This window comes from Equus przewalskii, chromosome 3, assembly GCF_037783145.1.
Source record: "Equus przewalskii isolate Varuska chromosome 3, EquPr2, whole genome shotgun sequence".
Taxonomy (NCBI): domain Eukaryota; kingdom Metazoa; phylum Chordata; class Mammalia; order Perissodactyla; family Equidae; genus Equus; species Equus przewalskii.
The window spans coordinates 113,789,495-113,814,758 of NC_091833.1; the positions used below are offsets into that span (position 1 = coordinate 113,789,495).

At 51.7% G+C, this 25,264-nt stretch overlaps 1 protein-coding gene and 1 long non-coding RNA gene across 4 annotated transcripts in view; one reads left to right on the forward strand and one right to left on the reverse strand.

Moving 5' to 3' along the window:
- The window catches only part of CRMP1 (collapsin response mediator protein 1), a 71,729-nt gene that overhangs the window by 32,800 nt on the left and 13,665 nt on the right, over positions 1–25,264 (reverse strand). For all 3 annotated transcript variants that reach the window (XM_070613287.1, XM_070613288.1, XM_070613289.1), the window contains exons 2-4: positions 16,122–16,210; positions 10,793–10,977; positions 6,695–6,859 (exon numbers count right to left, since the gene is read on the reverse strand). In XM_070613287.1, the coding sequence (XP_070469388.1) occupies positions 6,695–6,859; positions 10,793–10,977; positions 16,122–16,210 (439 nt within the window). The remainder of the gene's footprint in view (positions 1–6,694; positions 6,860–10,792; positions 10,978–16,121; positions 16,211–25,264) is intronic.
- Positions 22,850–24,232, forward strand: LOC139082390 (uncharacterized). The gene is made up of 2 exons (XR_011538338.1): positions 22,850–23,095; positions 23,861–24,232. It is a non-coding gene; the product is annotated as an uncharacterized lncRNA (long non-coding RNA).

Sequence of the window (25,264 nt, forward strand, 5' to 3'; positions counted from 1 at the left end):
AGAGAAGTTTGTCTCAAAAAAGATTTGCCCAGTGGAGGGAACTGTAATCTGACACACTGGAAACCCATAATATTTTTCAGAAAATTGTACCATCTTTGACTAAAAGAGACTGAGATGGTTCAAAATGAAATGGGGCCTCTGGACCACCAACTTTCTATGGGTAGGAAAAAGGCTGAGAAAGCTACTCAGCTGCCACATGGTCCATTTTCATGGAAAAGGAACTACGTCTCTGAGGGTCAGGCTAAGAGTCCAGAGGGTGAAGCTTCACCTATGCAAAACAATGGCCTACGGCGGGGGACAGCAAACTTTTCTGTAAAGGGCTAGACAATAAATGTTTTAGGCTTTGTGGGCCGCATACAGTCTCTGCCACATATTCTTTGTTTTTGTTGTTGTTTGTTTGTTTTGTTTTGTTTTTAAAAACCTTTAAGAATGTAAAAGGGGGCCCAGCCTTGTGGCAGAGTGGTTAAGTTCACGCGCTCCACTTTGGCAGCCCGGGGTTTCATGGGTTCAAATCCTGGCTCTGGACATGGCACTGCTCATCGGGCCATGCAGAGGTGGCATCCCACAGAGCACAACCAGAAGTACCTACAACTAGAATATACAACTATCTACTGGGGGGCTTTGGGGAGAAGAAGAAAAGATAAATAAAAAAGAAGATTGGCAACAGATGTTAGCTCAGGTGCCAATCTTTAAAAAAAAAAAAGAACGTAAAAGATATTATTCTTTTTTTCTTTTTCTTTTTTTTGGGGTGGCAGGGGTGAGGAAGATTGGCCCTGAGCCAACATCTCTGTCAATCTTCCTCTGTTTTGTATGTGGGGCGCCGCCACAACATGGCTTGATAAACAGTGTGTAGGTCCATGCCTGGGATCCGAACCCATGAACCCTGGGCTGCCAAAGCAGCGTGTGCGAACCTAACCACAAACCACCAGGCCAGCCCCTAAAAGACATTCTTAGTTCATGGGCCAGACATGGGCCGCAGGCCAGATCTGGGCCACACATTGAGCCTGCCTGCCCCTGAACTCAGGCACTACTCTCAAGGAGAACTGGGCCCTGATGAAGGAACTTTCCATATCGCTGGAGTCACTGGGCCTGGCAACGTGTCCAGCTGGGTTCCAGAATTTCTATGGATTTGTGACTATGTGCCACTCATTTTTCTCTTCTCAACTAGGAGTATTTATTGTGGTTACCCCGTCCCTATCCCGCCTTTGTATGTTGGGTGCATGGGGTGGGGAGGCACAAAATTTACCTCTTGAGTTCACAAGTCTTTGGATCAAGAGCAGCCACACCCAAGGAGCCTCAGCTGCATCCTATGTAGATGCTCATAATGACATACTGGGCTTTGAGCCTGATGCCATCACTGGACGGAAATTTTGCAACTGCTGGGTGGAAGTAAGAATGTTTTGTATGTAGAAGGACTATAAATAATTGTGGCCAGAAGGAGATACTATGGTAGATTAAAACGGCCACACATCCTTCGAGGTTCCTCCTGTCGGAGGTGGAGTCTTTTTGTCATCCCTTAAATCTGGGCTGGTCTTGTGACTCGATTTGACCAATAGGATGCAAGTGAAATGATTCTGTGTGAGTTCTAAGCTTGATCCTCAATAGGACTTTGAGCTTCTGTGCTCACCTGTTGGAACCCTACACCGCGTGAAGAGGCCCCAGAGAGCCCATCGGAGGATGAGAGACCACACGTGGACGCACCTCAGCTGAGGCCCGAACGTCTGGGTGAGCCCAGGAAGGATCAGCAGAGGAGCTGCTCGGCTGAGCCCAGCTACAACTGCCACCAACAGAATCACAAGCTACTAAGTGATTGCTGCCCCGAGTTTGGAGGGGTCTGTAACACAGCAAAGGCTAGCTGGTCACAGGGTAATGTGATAGAAGACAAAGGAGGGTCCTGAAGAAGGATCCAGAAGCTTCACTCCAAAAAGAGGAATAACGCCATTGCCTGTGCATCGCTGGTCTGAGAAAACAACCAAGTAACACAGGCCAGCGCGTGGCCCATGGTGAGCACACAGCTGATGCGCGTTCCTCTCCTCTTCACTCAGCTTGTTTTTCCCCTCTTTTCAATGCTTTCTAAATTAAAGTCTCTATTTTGAGACTGAAATGCTGCTGACATCCAACAAACCAATCATTACCGTTAATAGTGTTTGGGGCCTCTGGCTTAGCAATCACAGGCAGGACGCCCCTCTCAGTGGTTTATGATAAATTCCATCCAGGGGAAGACTTTCTCCCCGCTCCAAGTCTGCACAGAACCCTGACACCATCCTACTCTAGAATAACTTCCTTGTGTATTTTGAGGTTTCTGAAATAAGCCAGGATTGCTTGGCTTAAGGATGGAGTCAAGGGCTGAATGCTGGCTCTCGTAAGGTGCAGCCCGAGCTGGTCCCTGAGAGAGTCCAGTGCACCTGCTCCTCAGGCGGCCAGGATGCAGTGCAAAGGGCACCCGACAAGGAGGCCAGGGGCTGGGCGGCAGCTTCGAGGAGTTGCCAGCTGTGCCCTCACCACGGCTCCCAGCAAAGGGAGCACCCAAGGAGATAAATCCCACCCGAGGCCCAGCCGTCATCCCGCCTGCGCCCTGATAGAGGACGTGTTCTCCCCATTGTCCTCCCTGAGAGGGCACCTCTGTGCAGTTCCCACGAAGACACTGACAGCGCTGGCAGCAGCTGTGTCCAGCTGACTCCAGGTCCCACTCGCTGTGACAGTGGGAAGTTATTACATCTCTCTGGATTTCAGTTTCCCCATTTCTAAAAAAAATGGGATTAAACTGAATGGGCTCTAAATTTACTTCCCATCCTAAAAATTTCCTGCACTTGATTTTACCGTATAATCAAGATGACCATCGAGATTCCTGAGCAGGACCTTCTGACTTAGAGAGAGCCGGGCTAAAATGCTCCAGGAAAAGAAGCCAGGCATGCTCCGCCTTCCCCCTCCCTTCCTCTGTCCCTCTCTCTCCCTTCCTTCCCTAACTTATTCATTCACTCAATAAACATTTACTGAGTGCTTATTCTATGCCAGGGATGTGCTGAGTTCTTGGGATACAGAAGTTATAAGAGCATCTTTCAGGACACAGCCACCTCACCATATCTGCTGCATCTCTCCTGTGTGCAGGCACCGGTTACATGACAGTAAGACAGGTCCCTGCCCTCCAGGAGCTCACATCTGGGCTGGGTGAGGGGACATCAACAAGTAGGCAGGCAAAGACAACCTATTATTATCAACCCTATGGTGGGGATGTCTGGGAGCCATTGCGTGGGCACTGAATCTGGACACAGGAGATCAGGGCAGGCTTCAGAGAGGAAGGTGTAGCTCAGCCATGAATGGAAGAATAAGAAAAGGCAGGAAGAATGTTCCAGAAGGGAAACAGCATTCACACAGTCCTGAGAATAAGAGTCAGCCTGAAGCATGTGGCTGGAGCTGGGTGCCAGGGCCTGGGGCACCAGGTGGGTCTGGAGAGGTGGGCAGGGGTCCTGGGGAAAAGGCCCTTGAAAGCCACACGGGCACCTTGGAACTCGTCCTGGGGATAATGCGGAGCTGCTGCAGCCCTCACACAGGCTGCTTTCTTAAAATCCCACACCTGTGGCTGTGGGGAGAAGGTACCGGAGGGGGTCAGAGACAAGTGACGAGGCTGAGGAGGGATCATGATGGGACATAATGAGCCTCACATCAGAGAAGGGACTGTGGCAGAGACCCCTGGACAGATCTGGGCTATTGCAGAGGCAAAGCTGGGGATCCAGGTGATGGACGGGGAGGGCAGAGTGAGGGAAGGAGGCATCAAGAATGATCCTTAATACGGTTCCCCAGATTTCTGCTTGAACGAATGGCTGGACAAGGGTGCTGGTCACTGAGACGGGGGCACTGGAGCGAGGGCAGAGTTCACAGGGAAAGGTAAGTTCTGGGGCAACCCGGAAGGCTGAGTCACCCGTGGGCATCTAGGGAGCCATGTCCTACCTGGGCCTGGGCTGGGGTCACAGGCAGATGGAAGCTGGGGGAGGGGAGCTGGGATGGAGCCTGAGGTCTCCACCGTCCTCAGGGAGGAAAAGGGAAACCAGGAGGCGCTGGCAGGGCTTGTAAGCTAGGATCCCACGGTGTTTTGACGGGGGCCTGCGGGTGCACAGAGGAGGGGCGGGGGCTTCAGCCAACGCTTCCCTGAGACAGCGACGCCTGACTTGAGGAGAAGAAGGACTTACTGAGCTCGGGAGCCCCGATAACAATATGCTCTAGAACCCGTCCACCCAATATGAGACACAGGACTGGCCAACAGGAAGGAAAGGGCAGGAACAATGGCCTGGATGGGGCTGCCTCTGCGGAGGACTCAGCATCTCTTACCTTGTTTCCCCTCCAGACCCTGCAGGCTGCCTGTGCTTAACCCTCCCAGACCCAGAAGAGAGCCCCCTCGCCGGCCCAGCCATCCAAGAGCAGGGGGTTCAGAGCCTGGGGCCTCCTGCAGGGAACGTGAGGTGGAACCTGTGACCTGTCCTTGCAGAATATCATGCATACTATAGTTCTCTTAATGAGAACATTGTGCATAAGTGAGCGCGTACACACATACACAAACAGGATAGGTATATACACATACGTATACACACATTCAAAGTTTTTGCATATTCATATACAAAGAGAAAAATGCCTGGAAAGACAATCACCAAATTATCACTTTTTAATTTATATATTTGCATATTGTTTTAATAAACACGTACTAATTCTGAACTTAAGTCAATAAAAAGCATTTTATAATGCTGGTCAGACACTTAAAACCCATGAGTGTCCCTAAAATTGTCACCACATCTTTTCCTTGAAGGTTCTAGTCAAGGGAAAAAAGCAGCTCTGCCCTCTTCCAGGACAATGCAATGAAAACGACCCCACAAAGCCCCCTCCCTACAGAGCTGTGGCACTCTCTCAGGACTCTGTAATCCTGGTATTGTGCCTGGACCCCTCTCCCGTCCCCACGCACCGTTCCACTGTTAACACTGATGTGGGGAAGCCCCTGAAGAAGGAGGAAAATTGCTCAGGGTCTAACACTGGTGAGGAAGGCAAGACGCAAAACTGTAAATTCCCGTGGATCGTGATTCTGCACAAAAGAAGAGCGTGGTCACAAGAACTGCAATGGAGGGATCGTGCCTTCCTGACACAGAGAGCTCAGATACACAAACACCAAAATGGTAAGTGGGCAAAGAATACAATCGGGCACTCACATAAGGAAAAACCCGCAAAATGTTTAACGTAATTAGTGATTAAAGAATGGGACAGCACAATGGCAGACTGACTTTCACCGATCAAGTCAGCAAGGGTTTCACAGAAGCAACAGCACCCAGCGGTGCAAAATGCAGGGAGCGAGAGACACGGGGCTGTGGGCGTGCAAGTGGCGCATCTTCTGGGAAAGCAATTTGGGGGTAAGTGTCCTGATTTTGGAAAATGTTAAAACCTTGACCTCGTAATTCCACCTCTGGAAACCTAAAGAAATAATTAAAAATGCAAACAAATGTTTATTTATGGAGATGTTCACCATAACACAATGTATAGTAAGGCACACCCAAGTGCCCAATAAAAAGAAAAGAGTGAACCATCCCCTCGTGTACGAGGGGCCATCAAAAAGTTACCAATGAGTAGTAATGGTTACTCATAAAATGTTAAGTGAAAAACAGAAGGATTCCCAATAACAGCTGGCGAATAACTATATAAGGAGAAAATCGTCTAAACAGACAGGGAATAGAAAGCAATAACCCTTAACATTAATGGTAAGTGGCAATTGGGGATAGGACCAGAAGAAAAACATTTTTTTTCTTCTCTCAGTTTTCTGACTTTGTATTGTGGTGATGACATTTTTATAATGAGAAGACACAGCGTATATATTCTAAAAATGGGAAGCACCCCCCTGCTCCCCTTGAAGCACCCCCTTCACTTGAGGCTGCCTCCTCAGACAGCCTCCGGAAGCGGTCCGTTCTGGCCTGACCGCCCACTGCCGGGGGCACTCTGTTCTCTTCTGCTTTGTTTCCGTGTGTCTTCAGCTCAGTTCAGCTCCCTTGGATGTAATGCACACTGTGACGTGTCTACACTGTGCAGGGACGCCTAGTGTCACCCAGAGGGGAGCCAGGGTGGGATATAGAGAGGTATAGACACAATCCCCTCCCTCCTAGAGCTCAGGGTTTAAGAGAAGAGCCGGACAGACACCCAGTGTCCCATAATCCAAGAACAACGGAAAAAGTGCCAGCAACAGCCCCGAGGAACCTGCTGTGGATATTTGAGGAAAGAAGCAATTCTGATGGGGGAAAGTGCAGAAGGCGACAGCTGAGCTGGGTAGCATGGGGACAGGCAGAGCAGAAGGAAGGGCATTCCTGGTGAGGGGAAGAGCAGGAGCAAAGGCCCAGCAGTGTAGCCGGCTTTAGGGGATGGCGTCGGGGAGAACAAGTACCCAGATGAGTTTATGGTAGAGAAAGAAAAGTGAGGCTAGAGCAGCGAAGGCCTTTGTGCCAGGCTAGGCAAATGGGGCTTTCTTCTGTGAACAGGGGGCCTGCAGGAGAAGAGGACAGACTCCTTAAAGAGGGCAGCCTGTTTTCCCACGGTTCAACCAGGAGTGCACAGCTCATGGTTTGGCGCGCAGCAGATGCAGATAAAGGGATTTTTAATCCCACACAACGGGATCCACCAAAGAACCAGGGATTCCAGAAGTGTGCCCCATTCCAGGGCTTCGACTGACCTTTGTCCTGCACCAGCACCTCCAGCTCCTCCCGAACGCCATCGTACCAGCTTGTGATGTCCACATGGAGGGAGTAGTCACAGCAGGATTTGGTGTCAGCTGCTTCATGCCATTTCTCGAAGGAGGTCAGCAGGCTGGACCCAGGTTCAGGGACAACATGGTCAACTGGGACAGAAGAATATGCATCATGTTCCAAGATGCTTACGAAACGAGCTCTTCCAATGGCAGCCTCTTCACTGCCATCAGCATCACCACCAACACCATCGTCATCACCATCACCATCATCACTACCATCATCGCCATCACTACCAGCCCATCACCATTATCACCATCATCATCATCATCAACACCACTTCCATCACCCAGATCCTCATCCTCATCATCACCAGCCTCTCCATCATCACTTCCACGATCATCATTGTCAATATTGCCATCATTGTACCATGACTACCATAACCACCAGCAGTGACATGGTCACCACCGTCTTCATCACCACCATTGTTATTACCTTCATCTTCGTCATCATCACCATCATCACAACTGTTTATCAATGCTTACTATGCATCAGACACTGCCTCAAAGGCTTTATGTAAATTATCATTAGATCCTGACAACTGTCCTGTGAGGCGAATATTAATATCCCCACTTTACAGATGAAGAAACTGAGGCTTAAAGAGGGTAAGGAACTTGTCCAAAGTCACACAACTAGTGAGCGGTGGGGAGAAGATTCCAGAATCCTCTTGGCTGCAGCCTGAACTCCTTCCTACCACTCCACACTGCTCCCGACGGCACAGAATGCCAAGGTGCAAAGGACCTTAGAGACTCACAGAACGTTAACTTCATCATCCCTTTTGCAAATAAAATCTAAATGTAAAGCAGATGGAAGGGGAGACGCCTCTCTTTGAAGCCTCACCTGGTCTTGCGTGTCCCTCTAGCTACTGTGCTGACTCTCTAACATCCACCCTTCCCAGCCAGACGTCTGTAGAGAGTCTGCTCCCCTCCTCCCACTCACTCCTCCACCCATCTAAAGCATCAGCCTTTGCTAATTCAATCTTCACATCTCAGGGTCTAACGGAAACACTCAGTCCGCACTCCACGGGACCTCTCCGGCCACACTGAATCCCTCCCTCCATCTTTAAACTTGCTCCTCCCTGGTGTCCATGACAACACAGCTTTCTGGCTTGTTGTCCTACTTCTGTGGTCATTTTTCTCAGTCTCCTTGAAGACTCTTCCTCCTCTGTTTGGCCATTAAGTGATGGAGCTCCTTATGGCTTGGTCCTGGAAATTTTCTTTCCTTGCAGCTGCTCATTAAAACGGCCCACCCGCTCTTAGCTGTCTGACCTCAGCTGCTTCCCTGACCCCGCCACCAGGAAGACTCAACAGCTCCTCAAAACCAAAAGGTCCCAAACTTCATGCAGCATCGCCCTCTCCACCGCCCACCTGCACACCTGGTCCCTCCCGCCCAGGCCCCAGCCGCGAAGGCTGTCACCTTACAGTTCCACAAGCCAGAGGCCAAGGGTCACTCTCGGTACTTCCTTTCCATCATGGACCATCACCAACACTGTTGATTTCCCTCCTACATGTGTCTGGAGCTGTCCCCTTCTGTCCACCTCCAGGGCCACACCCCTGGTCCAAGCCACACTCATCTCTCAGCCAAACTACTGCAATCACCTCCCACCGGCCCAGCCACATCCAAGCTAGACCACTCTATTCTGGCCACTTTAAAACTCAAAACAGATGACAGTGTTCCTTGCTTAAAATCCCTCAGTGACTGCCCATCACCCATACGAAAAAGACCAACGTTCTTACCCTGGCCGTCAAAGCCCACTGCCATCCTCTCTTTCCAGTCTTATCTCACACAATTCTGTCCCTCCACCTCTGCACCCCCGCCTCATGCGCCTTCTTTCAGTCTCTTAAATGTGAGATGTGGCCTCCCACCACAGGGCCTTTGCATATGCCATTCCCATTTCCTGGAGCTCTGCTCCCCTCCACCCTCTTCATCCAATTAACTGCTCCCCATCCTTTGAATCCCTGCACAAATGCTGCTTCTTCAGGGAAGCTTCCCTGAGCCCCTTGTCCCACAGCCCAAAGCACCGTGCACCTCTCTTCTGTAGCACTAGTCACAGCTCACAGCCATACGTGTGGGTGATCACCGACTCCCCACAAGACTGCGAGCCCCTGGAGAAAAAGCACCATGTCCGCCTTGCTCATTCTCTCCCCGACCACCTAGCCCCATGCCTGGCGCAGAGTGACCCTCGTTCAATGTCTCTTGAAGGAAGACACGGGGTGGGGACTCAGAAATCCCTGCTCCCCACCCCCTTACTCTGGTCCTCCTGTGCTTTCATGGGTTCCTGGTGTTCCATGCGACACACTTTGGGAACGACCCTTTTAGAGATGGGGAGGATGAGGCCCACAGCAGGAGGTGGCTTCCCCAGGGGTCTCCAGCTCGTGATGGGGAAAGACAAGGGGGGCCCAGGGGTCCCGGCTGCTCGTCCAGGGCTCTGCCCTCTCCTCCACACAGGCCACCTGTGCCTGGAACTGCCATCCCCTCTCAGAACCGTCCGAGCTCATGTTTCTGAAGCACTCACCACACGCCATGCGCTGCCCTGAGGAGCCTCACGCATGTCTCCTGACAGTCCTCGGGGGTGACATGAAGCCGAGGCTCAGAGAGGCTAAACACTGCCCGCAGGTGCACAGCTGCTGAATGGCAGCACCCAGGTTCAATCCCTGGCAGCTGGGATCCAAGTCTAAGTCGATCCAGGCCCAAAGCTGGGCCCCTCCCCTTCCCAACCAGGAGACACAGGGCTGCTTCTTGGAAAAGGGATCAGGATGGTGCTTGCCTCACGGACCGGGCCAGACCCTCCCAGCTCAAGGGGGTGGGGCAGCTCTGACACACCAGCTCCACCCAGGGTGGCCGGCTTCAGCCACAGTGTACTTCCGCAGGGCCTTCTACGAAGTGGGGAGAGGGGCAGGGCTGGGGCCAGCTCAGGGACGAGCCCCCGGGAGGCAGAGAATCTGACAGCTGAAAGAACATTTAAAATTAACTGTTGCCTACTTAATTAAAAATCACTTCTTAAAATGGGATCCAAGCAAAAGCAGCTATTAAGAAAAATACAACCACCAGGCTGCCCAGGGCAGCGGAGGAAGAGCCCAAGGTCCCAGATAGACCCCTGTGGTAGACGGCAGCATCTGTCCAGAGTTCCTCCTTCCCTCCCCGCCTTCACCATGGTTCACAGCGGGCAGAGTGCAATCCCAGGGACTTTGGGCTTGGCCATGTGACTTGCTTTGGCCAACAGAACGAGGGTGGAAGTCAGTGTGTCAGTGAAGCCACGAGGAGTGGTGAGCTCCTGCCAGACTCCCCTGGCCCTTCACCATCCAGCAGGAGACGAGTGTGGTTGAGTTGGTCATTGGACCCACAATGGGAGATCGATGGTGCTCCCTCTGAACCACCCCCCTACAGCTGAAGCAGAGCCACCCCAGTCCCGCCCCTACCCCTGCAGACCCCTGAATAAGAAAAACACGTGTTTTTGAAGTCTGGGGGTTGCTTGTTACACAGTGTTATGGCAGCAACATTGACTCATACAACAATTTCCCAGCTGTGTAGCCTTGAGGAGGTTGCTTCACCTCTCTGAGCCTCTACTTCCTCATCTGTCATAATAACACCTGTGTCACTGGTTCCAAAACTTCAGCCATCTGCACACCGTGTTCAGGAATTTTTGTTTTATTTCCCTATAATCCATAGCATTCTTTACTGAATACTTTTCTAAAATCAATTCACAGTTTCTAAAACTCTGAATGCTGACTTCAATATCACCCTAAGCAGTACTGTCCATGATGTGCTAGTTATCTTATTTCAATATGCAGTAAAGTAATTTTAAAAGTTTAATGTCTACATTGCCCATGAAATCATCTTGGGGACCAGCAGTGGCACCCAGAACATGCTCTGTGAGACGCTCAGCTTTAGGGGAGGGTTGTAGTGAGAATTACGTTAGACAGTACCCTGAGCAAAGTGCCTGGGGTACACTGAGCACTTGGGTGTTGCTGCTGATGGAGAAGAGAAGTCCCAGGCCACGTCCCTAAGGCAGGGGTGCAACTCACTGATCATTGTGGTCCCGCCGGCCAGCGCCGCCCTGGTCCCCTGGAAGAAGTCATCAGCAGCGGTCATGCCCTGGGAGGGCTTCTGCAGGTACGTGTTGACATCGATGCCTCCAGGGAGAACCATCCGCCCATTGGCCTCGATGGTCTTCACTCCCCCGGGAACGATTAAGTTCTCTCCTATTTGTCTGGAGACAAACGACAGAGACGGCCTTTGGTTCTTAAAAGAGAAACAAAATGGCAGTCAACTGTGCAGCTTCAGTTCCACTAGATAAACGTTTCTGAGCCAGGACCTATGCAGGGCACTGGTGGACAGAGGTCATTCAGGCAGGTTGCCTGCCCTCGGGCTCACGGCCTAACGAGGAGGAGGGCATATAGGCAGACGGTTACTGTCCAGCACAGCAGAGGGGTGGGGAGTTGGGGGGAGGGGGGTGCTTCACCAGCCTGCTTATCTGGGAAGGCTTCCAGGGGGAGGCAGCACAGCTCAATCCAACAGATGTCTCCATCAAGGGTCCTCTGAACAGCCTGTCACTCCAGAGCACTTCACACACTTCAGGCAGCACTTCTGCCTCAGGGATGTGGAGGAGAGCGGCCGCAGCAAGACGGCGAAAGCCCCCTGAGCTCGGCATGCTCTCAGAGACAGTGCTGGGGGCTGACTGGTGACCCTCCCAACATCCACATGCAGAGGCCCTAGCCCTCAGCACCTCAGAGTGTGACAGTACTTTAAAGAGCAATTAAGTGAAAATAGGCTGTCAGCGTGGGCCCTAATTCAGTCTGACTGGTGTCCTTATAAGAGGAGAGGAGGACCCACAGAGAGACACCAGGGATGTGCACACAGAGGGAGGATCACATGAGGACACAAGGAGGGGACCGCCGTCTACACACGGAGAGAGGCCTCAGGAGAAACCAACCCTGCCGACACCCTGATCTTGGTCGTCCAGCCTCCCGAACCAAGAGAAATGAATTTCTGCTGTGTAAGGCTCCCGGCCTGTGGACTCGGCTGTGGCGGCCCGGGCAGCGCTGATCAGCCCGGCACCCTGGATGCTCATTTCGGCCACTCGTGGGCACTGGCCTCAGAAAGCTGCTTCGCTCTCAGCGTCCACATGACAAAGCTGCTAACCCCGTAAGACCTGCTGTGAGGGACACACTGGAGACAGCAGAGCTTTTCTGAATGTGCTGATCCTCGCTTCTCTTCCCCAACAGGAAGGTGCCTGCAAACTTCCTCCAGAAAGAGGGGAAATTCCACCAGTGGGGGAAAGAGGGAGAAGAGCCTAAGAAGCTCAAAGCCTTGCCTCCTGTGGTGACGGCCGTGTGTCATCTGCTGGAACCAGAGTCAGCAGACACAACGAGGCACGGGTTGAGGCTCAGCCAGAACCAGGACACACTCAACAGGCGCCAAGGCCAAGCCCTGCTGAGACCACTGGATCCGACCACGAGTGGATTTTTATATATTAAAAATCCAGTTGTTCTGAACTCCTAGAATTAGGCAGCAAAATTAGTTGTCTTAAGTCACATAAAAACACCAAGTACGATGACATAGGAAAACGTTGCTTCAGCGACCACACGGTCAGGCCCCAAACAGAATGCGCACCCGGTGGCAGAGCAGAAGCTCCCTGCGCTGCGGGACTCGCGGGCTGGGCTGGTCCAGGCAAGTCACACGGGGGCACAGAGGCCATGGGGCTCTCTCTGGGGCTCTTGCACAGAACTGGGGTGTGCTACACTGTCCGTCCTAAAACCGGAAGCAAGTCTAGCAGACACACACAGTGCCAGGGACAAGGCGAGGGGCCAGGAAATGTCAGCACTGTGGCCACTTCCACTCCACCCACAGCTGCGGCCACTGCTTCCGACGCCAGTCCCCCCCTCCACAATGTCCGCCTTCCTTTACAGAATCTGGCCTTGCCCAGGCCTCCACCATTCTCCAGACACCCGGCCGTGGGCCGGGAGCTGGAGCGAAAGGCAGGGGACACCCACAAGCCTCGTAACGGTTGACCGCTGGGCTCCGACTCTTCTAAGCCCTTCACGGAGGATCACACTTAATGCTCACAGCTAGCTTTTCAAGAAGCCGGGGAAACATTCAACATGTTTACCGCTGGCAAAGGCACAGGCCGTAGACACTGGGCATAGCCCCCACGTGGGTATCGGGGTTCACGGCCCAGTCTGATTCGAGTCTGTGACTCAGTCGCTGTGCCGGGGTGCCAACAAGCACTACGGTTCGGGGCCCCTTCTCAGCAGGCATGACGGTCGCCTCTCTTTACAAACCTTCCCTAATCTCCTGCCAACAACCATGGGAGGGAGGAAATTTTCACATTTTGCAAAGGAGGAAGACGGAACTCAGAGAGGTGCAGTGACCTGTCCAAGGCCACCTAGTGAGTCAGTGGTGGGTCTGGATTCAAGCCCAGTTTACCCAAGTCTAACGTTAGGGCTCTGCCCACCAGGCTCTCCTGCCTCCCTGCTTGCCCCGTGGACGGCAGCAGATTCTCCCCAAACTGGGCTTAAACTAAATGGAACCCCCAGTGACTTAGGAGGAAGACCCCCTGAATGGCTCTCAATGGCCGTGTGCACGGAAGGGCAGGAGAGAGGAAGGAAGTGAGGTGAATTAGACAGATCCTCCCATCCCCCCGACCCCCCACCCTCGCCACGACTCAGAAAGTCCTAGAGACCAGCATTAATTCACCAACACTTAAAGGGAACCCTCGCTTGGACTGGACGGGACACTCAATGAGTAGTAATAGATTCCACACAAACACAGCCGAACAGCTTTCAGGGAAGCTTGGCGAATGGCCACACGATGGAAGGATTCTGGGGTTCAGTCAGAGTGAAGGGAGGCCACCGAGCCCCTCCTGCAGGTGGTGCTGGGGTCCCCACAGGCCGTCCCCCGACCCTCAGCCCTCCCACACCGACTTCTCAGCCAGCGGGGACTCAAGCTCCAGACGACCATCCGAGGACCCGGTCACTTGCTCTGCCTAACAAGGCGGGCAAAGCAACGCCCATGCTGGGAAAGCTTTTAGCGCCAAGGTTAAAACCGGGTTTCCCACTAAGAGGAGCTGGTGATTATTGAATTTATGGAAACTGCGTTTTTCCTGAACAACCTGGTTTGCCAAAGTCCCAAGACTCGAGGCATTCATGTATACAGCAAGCACGTAATAAATGCAGCTCAAATGGTGAGCACTGACTTCATCTGTATACATCCTGGATTGCAAAGCTTCTAAGGGGCTAAGCTCAGACCACATGTGGCCGGCGGGAATGGCGGTCCCGTGACAGACTTCTCAGTGTCACTTACCCCTTCAGGCCGCAGGACCCCAGAGCCCCACCCCCCCCACAAACGGCGAGCTCACCGTTTGAGCTGTCTGTTCATCGAAGCAAGGGTGGACTCCGAAACCTCACTTTCTGACACTTCTCACCACGCTCCCCCACCACCTCAGCTGCCTTCATCCCCTTTCTGGTTCCAGGTAACGGTGGCCAACACCAAGGTCCCACCATCTGATGTGACAGGGCTCATTTGTTAACCTTTGGCTTAATCAGTGCTCCCGGGACCTACGTTTTACCCAGCTCTGTGCTGGGCCCCAGACGGGGTGGGGGGAAGGCAATTAGGTGAGGGCCCCGCCAGGGGCAAGTTCAGCATGTGGAGAGTGGGCTGGAGCGCACAGAGGGCTGCGGCCGGCTCCGGGACCAGGGAGGCTGCCCGCAGGAGGAGGCACAGGAGCTGGCTCCCAGGACAAACCGGAGGTGGGGGTGGTGGGGGCACGATGAGAATAGGGGCAGGCGCATGCCAGGCAGAGGATTGTGGGTGCAGGGCTCCCAGGAGAGAGCGGCCTGGCAAGTTCTGCGAGTGTCAAGTTTGAACGCCAAGCTCTCAGTGTGGCTGGGAAGAGGGAGCGAGGGGAGGCGAGGGAATGATTGGGGAGAGGAGGCCTGCACCGGGCTTGAAATGGTCCGAGCCTGGGACCAGAGCTGGGAGGTGGGCAGAGGGAAGCAGGACGGCTCGATGCCGCCCTGAGCACCAGCTCTTCACAGGGCACTTTGCACATCTTTGAATGCTCATGACCACCCACAGCCTCCTCCTCCTCCCTTTCTCCTCCCCTCTCCTCTCCCGCCCTCCTCCCCCCTCCTCCCCCTCCTCATCATCCTCAAGGCACACACAGGCCCCGCAAAGGTCCCGACAACAGGCCCCATTCCTGTTGGACCTGCACTCTGCTCACACTTCCCCACTTCCCTTCGGGTGCCAGCCGCCCGGGCTGCATCCTGAGACAGTCCCCGAGAGTCTCGTCTTCCAGACTCCAGGGGAAGAGGCTGAGCAGCGAGCGAAGCCAGGGTACCCATCACATGGAAAAAAGAGACCTGAACCCCCCATTACTAGCCGGGAAACGTGGAGGCCACATGAAAGCCGCAGTCTGGTGTCACAGACTGAATTGTGTCCTCCCAAATTCATGCTGAAGCCCTAACCCCCCACGTGGCTGCATTTGGAGACGGGGCCTTTAAGGAGGTGACTGAGGTTCAGTGAGGTCATAAGGGTGGGGCTCTGATCCTTAATCCTTATAAGTGAAGGCAGAGGCACCAGGAGTGCCTGTGCAGAGGGCAGGCCACGGGAAGGCACAGCGAGAAGAGGGCCTCGCGAGCCGAGAGAGGCCTCAGGAGAAGCCGAGGCTGCCAGCACCTCGGTCCAGGACTCGCAGCCTCCAGGACCGTGAGAAATCCATTTCTGCTGTTTCACTGGCCCAGTGTGGGGTACTCCATTACGGCGGCCGGAGCAGGCTAGTACCCCCGGGATGTCACAGCTGGACTGAAGAGGGAGCCGATAGGGAGAAAGAACGAGCAAACTTCCATCCCAGCACACATCTTCTCTTTAAGGGAAAGGCTCTGTTTGGAGACCAAACATTTCTCCTTTCTCTCCGGGCTCCCTCAACCCAATTCCAGAAATCCTGGGCAAATAGAAGAGCGAGCTGTGAATTCAGCGGGATGTACTAGGTTGGAATCTGGGCCTTGCCCCTAATGCATTCTGCAATGGGGACCAGCCACTTACGCTCACTGGCCCGCCACTCCCCCAAGCACAGAGCAGGGGCCAGGGTGTGTTCCACAGCCTCTGTTTGTGCCTGAACGGAGATGCCTGCGTGAGCTGCAGCAGAGAGCCAGGCACGGGGTGGGGGCTCTCAGGAAACGCGAGTCCCTTCTCCCCCCGTAGTTTGCCCACCCCCCCCCCCATCTCTCCATCCCTGACATTCACAGGGACACAGCACATTCACTCTGGGGCAGAAAGCCAGCCTCCATCCCCGCTGAGGGCCAGGCGGCGGCCCAGGGAGACCGGCTTCTTAAACGGCACGTTTGGTGAACGCACTTTATGAGTCCGTCTTCCAGGTAGACGTCAGCGTAGAAGGACTGGTCATCGTTGATGATTCGCCCACCTTTGATGAGGAGTCGATCACTCTGAAAAGCCAAGCAAAGTAGTAACCGTCACTGGGGAAAAGCCAGGGAATGCTTCTCTTTTTAATTTTTAACCCAAAATTTCCCAAATACTTTCGAAACTAAAGAAATGACATTAAAAACTGCCTCGTATCCATCACCCAGATTCAAAAGCATCAATACACGGCCACTCGTGTTTCACCCATTTCCTCCTCCTCAAACAGTTTTGCTTTGTTTTTTGCTGAGGTATTTTAAAACGAATCCCAAATATTGTATTATTTCACCTATAAATACTTCAGTACATATCTCTGTTGAGGAGTTTTTAAATAAACATAACTAATAATCCATTATACCAACAAACCCAGCTAACATTAATTCCTTCACATCAGCTAACAATCAGACCACGTTCAATTTTACTTGATTGTCTCAAAAGTGTCCTTTTATAGGAGCTGGTTTGAATCAGGACCCCCCCCCCCCCCCCCACCAAGTCCCCTCACGGCCTCTGGCTCACAGCCATCCACAGTCTGTTCAAATGTGTACCAGCCCCTCCCCCTTTCCAATACCATTCATTTGTTAAAGAAACTGGGTCATTTGAAGAACAGGAATTTCTTAAGGCGTTGTTATTAAATGTAATAAAACTCAATTTAGAGACATTTTAAAAGATAGTAAAAAGACTAAAAAAAAGCTACACCCCCAGAACAACTTCCAGTTGACACTTTGGTGTTTTTCTCTATCTTCTTCTCTATAGTTGCGACCCTCGTGCCCACGTCCATTCACCCATCTGCGCACCCATCAGACACCGGGCGATTGCCTTGGCTCCAAGCCCAGGGCCGAGCTTCCAGGAGGAACCAGGGATGGAGCTGGAAGGTGCTCTCATGGAGCTGAGGTGGGGAGAGACAGGGTTAACAAACGTGGAGTGTGTGGGATTACAGGGGGAGAAGCGCAGGGCGCCCAGCAAGGGAGCAAAGTAAAGGGGCTTCCAGCCTTACTGGGGGTCAGGCAAGGCGAGCTCAGACCTAGAAAACAGGTCAAGATAAGCTGGACTAAACAAACAGTGGAGAAGAAGTCCAGGTAGGGGGAATGTTCCATCTCTGGGCAGAGAGAACTGGTGGCACAAGGCCCAGAGGCAGCAAAGAATCTGGCAAATTACAGGAGCCAAAAGGAACACACACTTGTGTCCTTTATGCATGTACCAGAAGCGCGTCCCAAGTTATTACGTGTTCTACATAACCATAATTTTTAAATGGCTACAAAACGTTCCATCTTATGGATACATTGAACAAATTGTTTAATCATTCCCCCACTGTTGGACATCTAAGTTATTTCCACTGTTTCACAATGACACATACTGTTGCAATAAGCATCTTTGTGCACAAAGCTTCTCCCTTCCCTTGGATTATTTGTTAGGCTAAATTCTCAGAAGCTCAACAACTGGGTCCAACAGTATAAACCTTGTTTGTGGCCCTTGATTAATACGACCAGATTGCTTTCCAGAGGTGTTGCCCCAGTTTGCCATGCGTGATCACCAAGCACCTTTGGTCATCATTAATAGTTGTTAACTTGCATTGCTTGGAGCCTGAGAATGTTTTTTCATGTGCTTATCTGCTACTTGTATTATCTCCCAGCTGGAGGTGTGCTGATGGATACAACACAGCCTCTGCCCTTACTCCCCACCCCTTGAGGAGAGGGAAAGACAGTAAACGGGCAATAACAAGTCAGGATGGCCATTTCTGAGGGACTGTCATGCATGGGTTCCCCTGAAAGCAGGGCCTGAGACAAGGATGTGGAGGCAGGCAGTGTATCGGGAGGTGACTCCAGGAACTGGGGAGAGGAGAGAGGAAGGGAGGCGGCATAGAAATCCAATCCAGGGTGCACCCTGATCTGCCTAACACTGTGGGCAGGCGGGGCCTGATCCCACCAGGACCCTCTGAGGAGCTGCACACAAAGCCCCCTGGAGAGGTCCCAATGGTCCCACGTATCGACCATGAGAAGAAGGGTTTACCCCAAACCAAGGAACCAGGGAAGGCTTGTGGAGCAGACGCAGAGCATGCAGCCTGCTACTCAGAACCCTCTGTGGGTTCGTGCATCAGTATCGTATTCCCTCAGAGCAAAAACCAAGGTCAGCGAAACCCCCTCAATCAGGAATCCCACTCTCCAGGCAAAGCTCAGGCTCGCGCTTGCTCCAGGTCTCTGCTCGATGTCCCTGAGAGCTCTGCCCTTGGCTGCCCTGTTTGGAACACACACCGCTGCCCCACCAGCAGACCCCACACTCCTTTCCCACTTTATGTTTACATAGTACTTATCATAGTGCATCTGACAGACTATGTATTCATACGTTTGTCTACAATGTAACTCATCCCACTGACAGCTGTGATGTGTGAATCCGCTGGCTGCATCAGGCACAACTTGCAGGGGACCAATCGCATCCACCTTGACATGGATGGGTGGTGCCACCTAGAGTTGTGCCCTGCAGTTGTCCTTAGAGACTCTTAGCTCCACGGGGGCAGAGATTTCATCTGTTTTCTTCACTGCTGCATCTCTGATACCCAGGACACAACCTGGCTGGCAGGCTGGATAGACGGATAGATGAATGGATGGATGAATGGATGTCTGAACTGATTCTTGAAGGATGAATGGGTGAAGACGGAAGAAAAAGGCATCACAGCCATGAGCCAAGGAGCTATGAGCCACGAGCCAAGGAAGAGAAGGATGAGCCAGCACGTCCTGTTCCCAAGCAGGAGGGTCTCTGGAGCTTCAAGCTTAGTCACTCCCAGGCCCAACAACCTGCCTCTCATCCCTAAGATAGAAGCCAGCCACAATTGGAGCATCCCCATGGAGGGGACTCACCAAGCCCTCAGGAGGATATTCCAGAACCAAGGGAAAGAGGAAGCGTGGGCTCTGCACGTCCAGAAGCAGAGACAAGCTGGTGCGCAGGTTTCTCCCTGGCACCAGAAAGCAGGGAAACGTGAGTCCTCAGCAGCTGGTGTGTGGCTTCCGGAACACAGCCTCTGCGAGGCAGCCGTCTGCCTTGTCACATTTAATGGTGGGCTTTTCAGGCTCAGCCTGAAAGGTGGTGTTTAACATGCTGTGCGCCAGGAGAGCAGCCACGCCCTGCTCTGCTCTTCCTAGAATCAGAGGGCGGAGCTTGTGTTCAAATCCACGTGCTCCCCGAGCAGGTACTGTGTGCAGCTGCTGCAAGGAAGCCAGGCTTGCTGTGCTCCGGGGTCAGTACTGTCCTTAAAAAATGGGCCTACAATGAGGCAAGAGCTGATGCAACTTCCTCACTTCCTTCTTTAAAATTAGTGGTGCTTTTGCCTTTTAACTGGGATTTTCAAAACCACGTTCTTTGGAACTCTAGCTCAGATGGGCTTTCGCAGACTTTGTCCCAAAAGGGGACACCCAGGTGTAGTGTCGAAAATTTAGGTTAAACAGAAGCAAAGATTGTCTTTGTGACAGGCACTCCCAGATCCTTCGCTCTGCTGTGTAATGTGAATATTCAAAAGGGGAATCTGAGTTCATATCTTTCCCAAAGTTAGGTCCTTTCATTTTGTGGGAAATCTGACAAGGACACTTTTCCTCAGCAGGCAGCTTAGCAAACGTGCTTTACGAGAGTGACGCTCTCCGTGCCCGCTCGCGCTGAATGGTTCTTACGGAAGGCTGGGTCTAATCGGACCTCAAGGGGACACGGGGCTTGGAGACGGGGTGATCTCTCTGATCACACAACTAACAAGGGCAGAGGTTAGACCCAAGGTTTCCTAACTTCCTGCCCAGCATTTGCTCCATCAAACACACTTCTGCCACTTTTTTAAACATTTTCACACTCTGGAATCCATGACACCCTGTAATCAGGTGAATTTACAAAGAGCCTCAGGTCTGAGATCCAAGGACCTCACTCTCCAGGGCTCCCTTGTTTCGTGCAGGAAACATGACTGTGAAATTCCACAGATGCATACGCCAAAAAGAGTGAATTTTATTGTACATAATTTTTTCGAATTTATAAAGTCACAGATTTAAAAGAAAAATAATACCATCCCTGTCCACTGTCTCGCACAGGATTACTGTGAGAAGCAAACAGATGGAAGATATGAACAATGACAGAGTCTGGATAAAAATCGCCATTTAAATATGTTGAAGAAAATAAAATATCCAACTAAAAATTTAACAGCCAGCGACTGCCAGTTCATTCCGCGGTGACAACAGTGACCTAAACAGACCTATGCTCAGTGTGGCTCGTGTCCCTGGGTCCAGATTGTGTAAGAACAGAATGTCCAGAGTTGGAGAGATGCAGCTCCCAATCCTGCCCACTTAATAGCCACGTGACTTACCCGCTCCTAGCCTCAGTTTCCTCATCCAGAGAATGGGGATAATTGTCCCCGCCCCACAGGGCTGTTGGGAGAACTCCATGGGGTGTGTGTGTAGAGTGCTTAGCACAGGCCTGGCATGTGTAAATACTCAGGATAGTTACCCATTGTTCACTTTGCCATTTTCTGTAGCAGGAACTACACTCAATAAATATTTGTTTAAGGAAGGAGTGTGTGCAGCCAAAAGAAGTAGTTATTGCCCTTAAGGAGTTCTCATCACCAGGCCTTGCACCCCAGGTAGGAAGGGCTGGGACAGACGGAAGTGCAGAGGGCGGCAGAAATACACAGGAGGCCTCCACTCTAGCCCGTCCGGGGGAATGATGGTTATTCTGAGCTTGAAGAATGAGTAGGAATTAGCCACCCGGCAAAGGAGAAAAGAGATTGCAGAGAAGGGAGTGGTGGACGGAGAAAGGCTCAGAGGTCAGAAGGAGCCTGGCATGCGTGGGGACCTGCGAGGGGTTTCCTCCGGCTGAAGTATGACCTTAGAGTGGGAACCCGGAGAGCGTGCAGGTGCCAGCTCACGGCGACTCCGCCGCCATGCGTAGATGGAAGTCTCAGCTCCATCATGATGGTGATGGAAGGATTTCCATCAGGGAAGAATCAAATGCACGAAAGTTTCTGAAGTAAGACAGCACGCACACACTGGGCAGAAGCGGAAGAAGGGCAGCGATCATCTTTCTATTGTCCTGAAAGCTGGGATTTCTCAATAAGAACAAGTGAGAGGCAAGTTTGCAAAATGGGTCAAGGACCTTGAAACTCTTCATGACTTTTGACCTAGAAATTTAGTGCTGGGAATTTGTCCTCAGGAAAATATCCCAATTAGGTCAGAGAATTATATGCAAAGATGTGATCCAGAATTAATTACGGTTATATAACCACTCCACTAATGGGGTATTATTCACAGACTACAATATTTCCCAGGAATTTTGAAGGATAAACAAAAACACTAGACAATAAAACATTAGGTAAAAAAGCAAAATACCAAACTCTCTATATGGTAGCAATCTGGGGGGGAGTAGATCTTTCTGGGACTAACTGACTCCCCTCAGCGGAGACTTTGGGGTGCCTCCCCCCATCCCCATGGCCCCTTGCACACCCCTCTCCCACAACACTCATCATGTGTCATGGTCATTGTTCATGTGTCCATCTCCTGCTCGGCTGGACACTCCTTCAGGGCCAAGAGAGCCCAGCGAGATGCTGCGATTCATCTTGATACCCCGGGACCAGCCAGGGGCCTCACACAGCATTTAGCAAATGTTTGTCGAGCAGGAGGACAGAGGGTGACAGACAGAAGGCAAGGAGAGAGGGAAGACGAAGAAAGAAGGTCTGAAATGAGAGAAGGGTGAGAGGGAGAGAAAAGAAGAGTGAGATAAAAGAATGATAAAGAGGGAAGGAAAAGTGGAAGAAAGAGGAATAAAGAAAAGGAGGAAGGAAGAGAGGGGAGAAACAAAGAGAAAGAAGAGTAGACTGACAGATCAGAAACCCCTCTTTTCTGCTTTTAAAATCCCCTGAAAGCCTAAGGCTGCTCCCTGGGAATAGAAGCTTGCTCAGTGCAAAGCCTGCACAATACAGAGGATGCTGAAAGGCCAGCCTCTTCGTGAGGGTCCCACCTAAATCTTTGTGTTGGCAGTAATCCTGTCTCTGCGACAAACAATCCTGTGAGTCCGAGGCAAAGCCCAGGGAAAGGCAGGGCTTCTTCTCCAGACCTGCTCTTATCTTTATGTCCCATCCAGGCCCCCCTAGGGAGAGAGGTCTGGTGTTGGCAGGATGCCTTTGTTCTCTGTACAAGCGTTAAGTACCCCGCTGAGTGGCGCTTACAAAAATTAGCCTTTAAAGCTTCAGGCGTTCTGACCCATACACAGCAAAATAAACAACAGTCAGCCTCAACCAGGAGAGGAGGTCTAGATCACGGCGGATTTTTTTGCAGGACTGTCTATCCCTGAGGGAAGCATCAGCACCCCTGGTTCTGTTCGCCCTCCTGCAGGGTGGGAATGAAATCTGTCAGCTCCACCCTAAAGTCAGAGCGACAGACGATGCACTAAGGTCTGGGGAGCCTCGGGAGAAAAGAGAGGTGCTGTTCTCATCAAACCAACACCTACCCCCAAATCACTAGGTTAGCCATCTGGAAAACGGCAGAGAACCAAAGCTGTGATTACAGAAACAGGGAAAGACAGTGGCTGTGTCATCAGGAGGGGACGTTTGAACTGGGCTCTGAAATCTGAGAAGTTCATGAAGCCGAACATGGAGGAGAGGGGGAACATTCCAGCAAAACAAACAGTATGTACACAGACACAGTGTTCTGAAAGTTCCAGGTTCCACAGAGCAGAGGAGGAACCGGAGGCAGAAGGTGTGTGCTATCCGTGGTCCTGAAATGCCATGGGGCACTGGGACGGCGAGGTTTCTTCAAATCCTGGGACGCTGAAGACCTCTCCCTCCTACCTCACACAGCATTGTGGTTCCTCACGTCTTCCCTTTCTCAGGTCACCAGCGTATTTGTAATCGTTGCATTCCCGCAGAACAAAAACAATCATGGCTTGTGTTTCACGATGTATGTAGTTGCTTTCAAGTACTCTTAACTTTTAGGACCACCCATTCAATACTTTAATTCTCCCACCCCCAGGAAGTTGGGGGGAGGGCACCCGACCCCCACGTCCCCTCTCCTATAATGCTTCACTAATGCAGAGACTGGAATCTGGGGTTTATGAATAGGTGAGTATAAAAAAGGGTCTCAGAGGTACGGCCTTCGCTGAGAAGCCACACCCAGCTCCACTCAGTAGGGCTGCTGGGTGCACGCAGATTCTGATGAGGCTGCCTGATTCCTCAGTGGGAAGGAGCTCAGAGTAACTAAATTACCAGTCACTCCTGGAAAGAGGAAGACTCTATTCCTCTCCAAAGGGCAAGCATGGAAATGAGTCTCAACAATATCAGGGCAGCCCCATTTTGGTAGAAATGTGCCCGCCCAAGAACTCAATGCAGGTGGAACTTCTTTCTCTTAAGACAAAAGAAATGTCAAGATGAGTTTTGAAAGTTATTAGTCCTTCAAACTCTACAAGCCACTAATGTTGAGGTTCACACTTGCAACTCAAACGTTCAATAGGACAGGTAGGCACACCTCACTCATAACATGGCACCAGAGCCTAGATGATCCTCAAAATCCACTGGGATTGCCTGAAAAAAATTCCAACCCAGGTTCTTTTGTCAAGATTTTCATTTACCAGATGTAGCTCACAGGCCTGGGATTTATGTTATTAACAAAATGCCCCAGATAATCTTGCCATAGACCCTCTGTGGTGGATTGTGTTGTTTGTTTCAGAATTCTTCCGGCGCTCCCACCCTCGTCATGCTCCATGGTGGGTGCAGTGCTCTCTCTGCCCCACGGGCTGTGGGCATGCCCACATGACTTGCTTTGACCAACAGAATGAGACTGGATGTGAGTGCACCAGTCTGAGCACAAGCTTCAAGAGGCAGGTGGGTTCCAGTTCAATCACTTGAGGGTCCGCCCTCCGCCATGAAAACCAATGACCCAAGGGATGGCACCTTCTTCAGTCTGAGTCCCAGAATGAGATGACAGGAGGGGCATACCTGGCCCAAAGAGAAGCTTCAAGATGAATCTAGCTGCGCTCTGCTATGCCTACTCAGCACCCACAGACCTGGAAGCAATAAATACTTGTTGTAAGCCACAGCATCACGGTGCTGTTTGTTATGCGGTTTTATTGCATCAAAGCAAATTGATACACAATTGAGGTGGGAGCCACAGCCACAGGGACTGCTGGCAGAGAGATCTTCTAGCTCAAATACTTCATAACGACTCAGCTCCTACCTTTAATAACCCGGGCTCCCTGCCTCCCCGGCTCTCCTCACAGATCTCCCACCCAGCCTCCTTGCAGCAGCAAGGGCTGCCATACAGCGCAGCTGCACACTCAAATTTATTCACTGAAGACCAGCCCATCTGCCTTTGATTTTGCCTTGGGGGACAGCCTGTCAGCCGGCGGCCCTTTGCCACACTTTCCAGGAAAGCTGCCCCACAAGTGGCAACAGGCCTGAGACCGAATCTAATTAACATACATTTGTTCTCCACTCGCACAGGTAGGGGACACAGTGGCATTTTCCTCCTTCAAGAATCAGAAAGACAGGCGGTCCCCAAGGACTGCAGGCCTCTGCTACAAGCTCAGACTCGTTTCCATGACAACTGCAGCTTTCACAGCGAGACCTCGGGCCACAATGGTACCAGGTAGACATTCAGGAAGTACTCCCTGAGGGAGTGAATAGCTGGTTTTAAAATAGCATACCTCTATCCTGACCCCAGGAGTGGGCGGGGCCTTCAGGCTGCCTGGAGGAGGAGCGACATTTGCATCTACATCTCCACCCATTCAGTATTTCCTAGTCTGCGATTTTTACCTTATATAAAGCACTCTCAACAGAAATCCTTTTCCTCTAGGAAAGTCACATTCCTGAGCACATACTAAGTGTCAGTTCTGCATTACGTGGATTTTCATTTTTAACTCTTAAGCCACTTTAAGAATGGGTATGATTTCTACAAATGAGGAAACTCAGAGAAGTGAAATAATTTACTCAAGGTCACACAGCCGGGAGATGGCGGCACCAGATTTGAAGCTAGTCCCACAGGTACCTACAAAGTGACAGCGCACTGCCCCTCGGTGGTTATCCCAGTGTTCTCGGCACTGTACCTGCTTAACATGTCTGAGCCTCAGGCCCT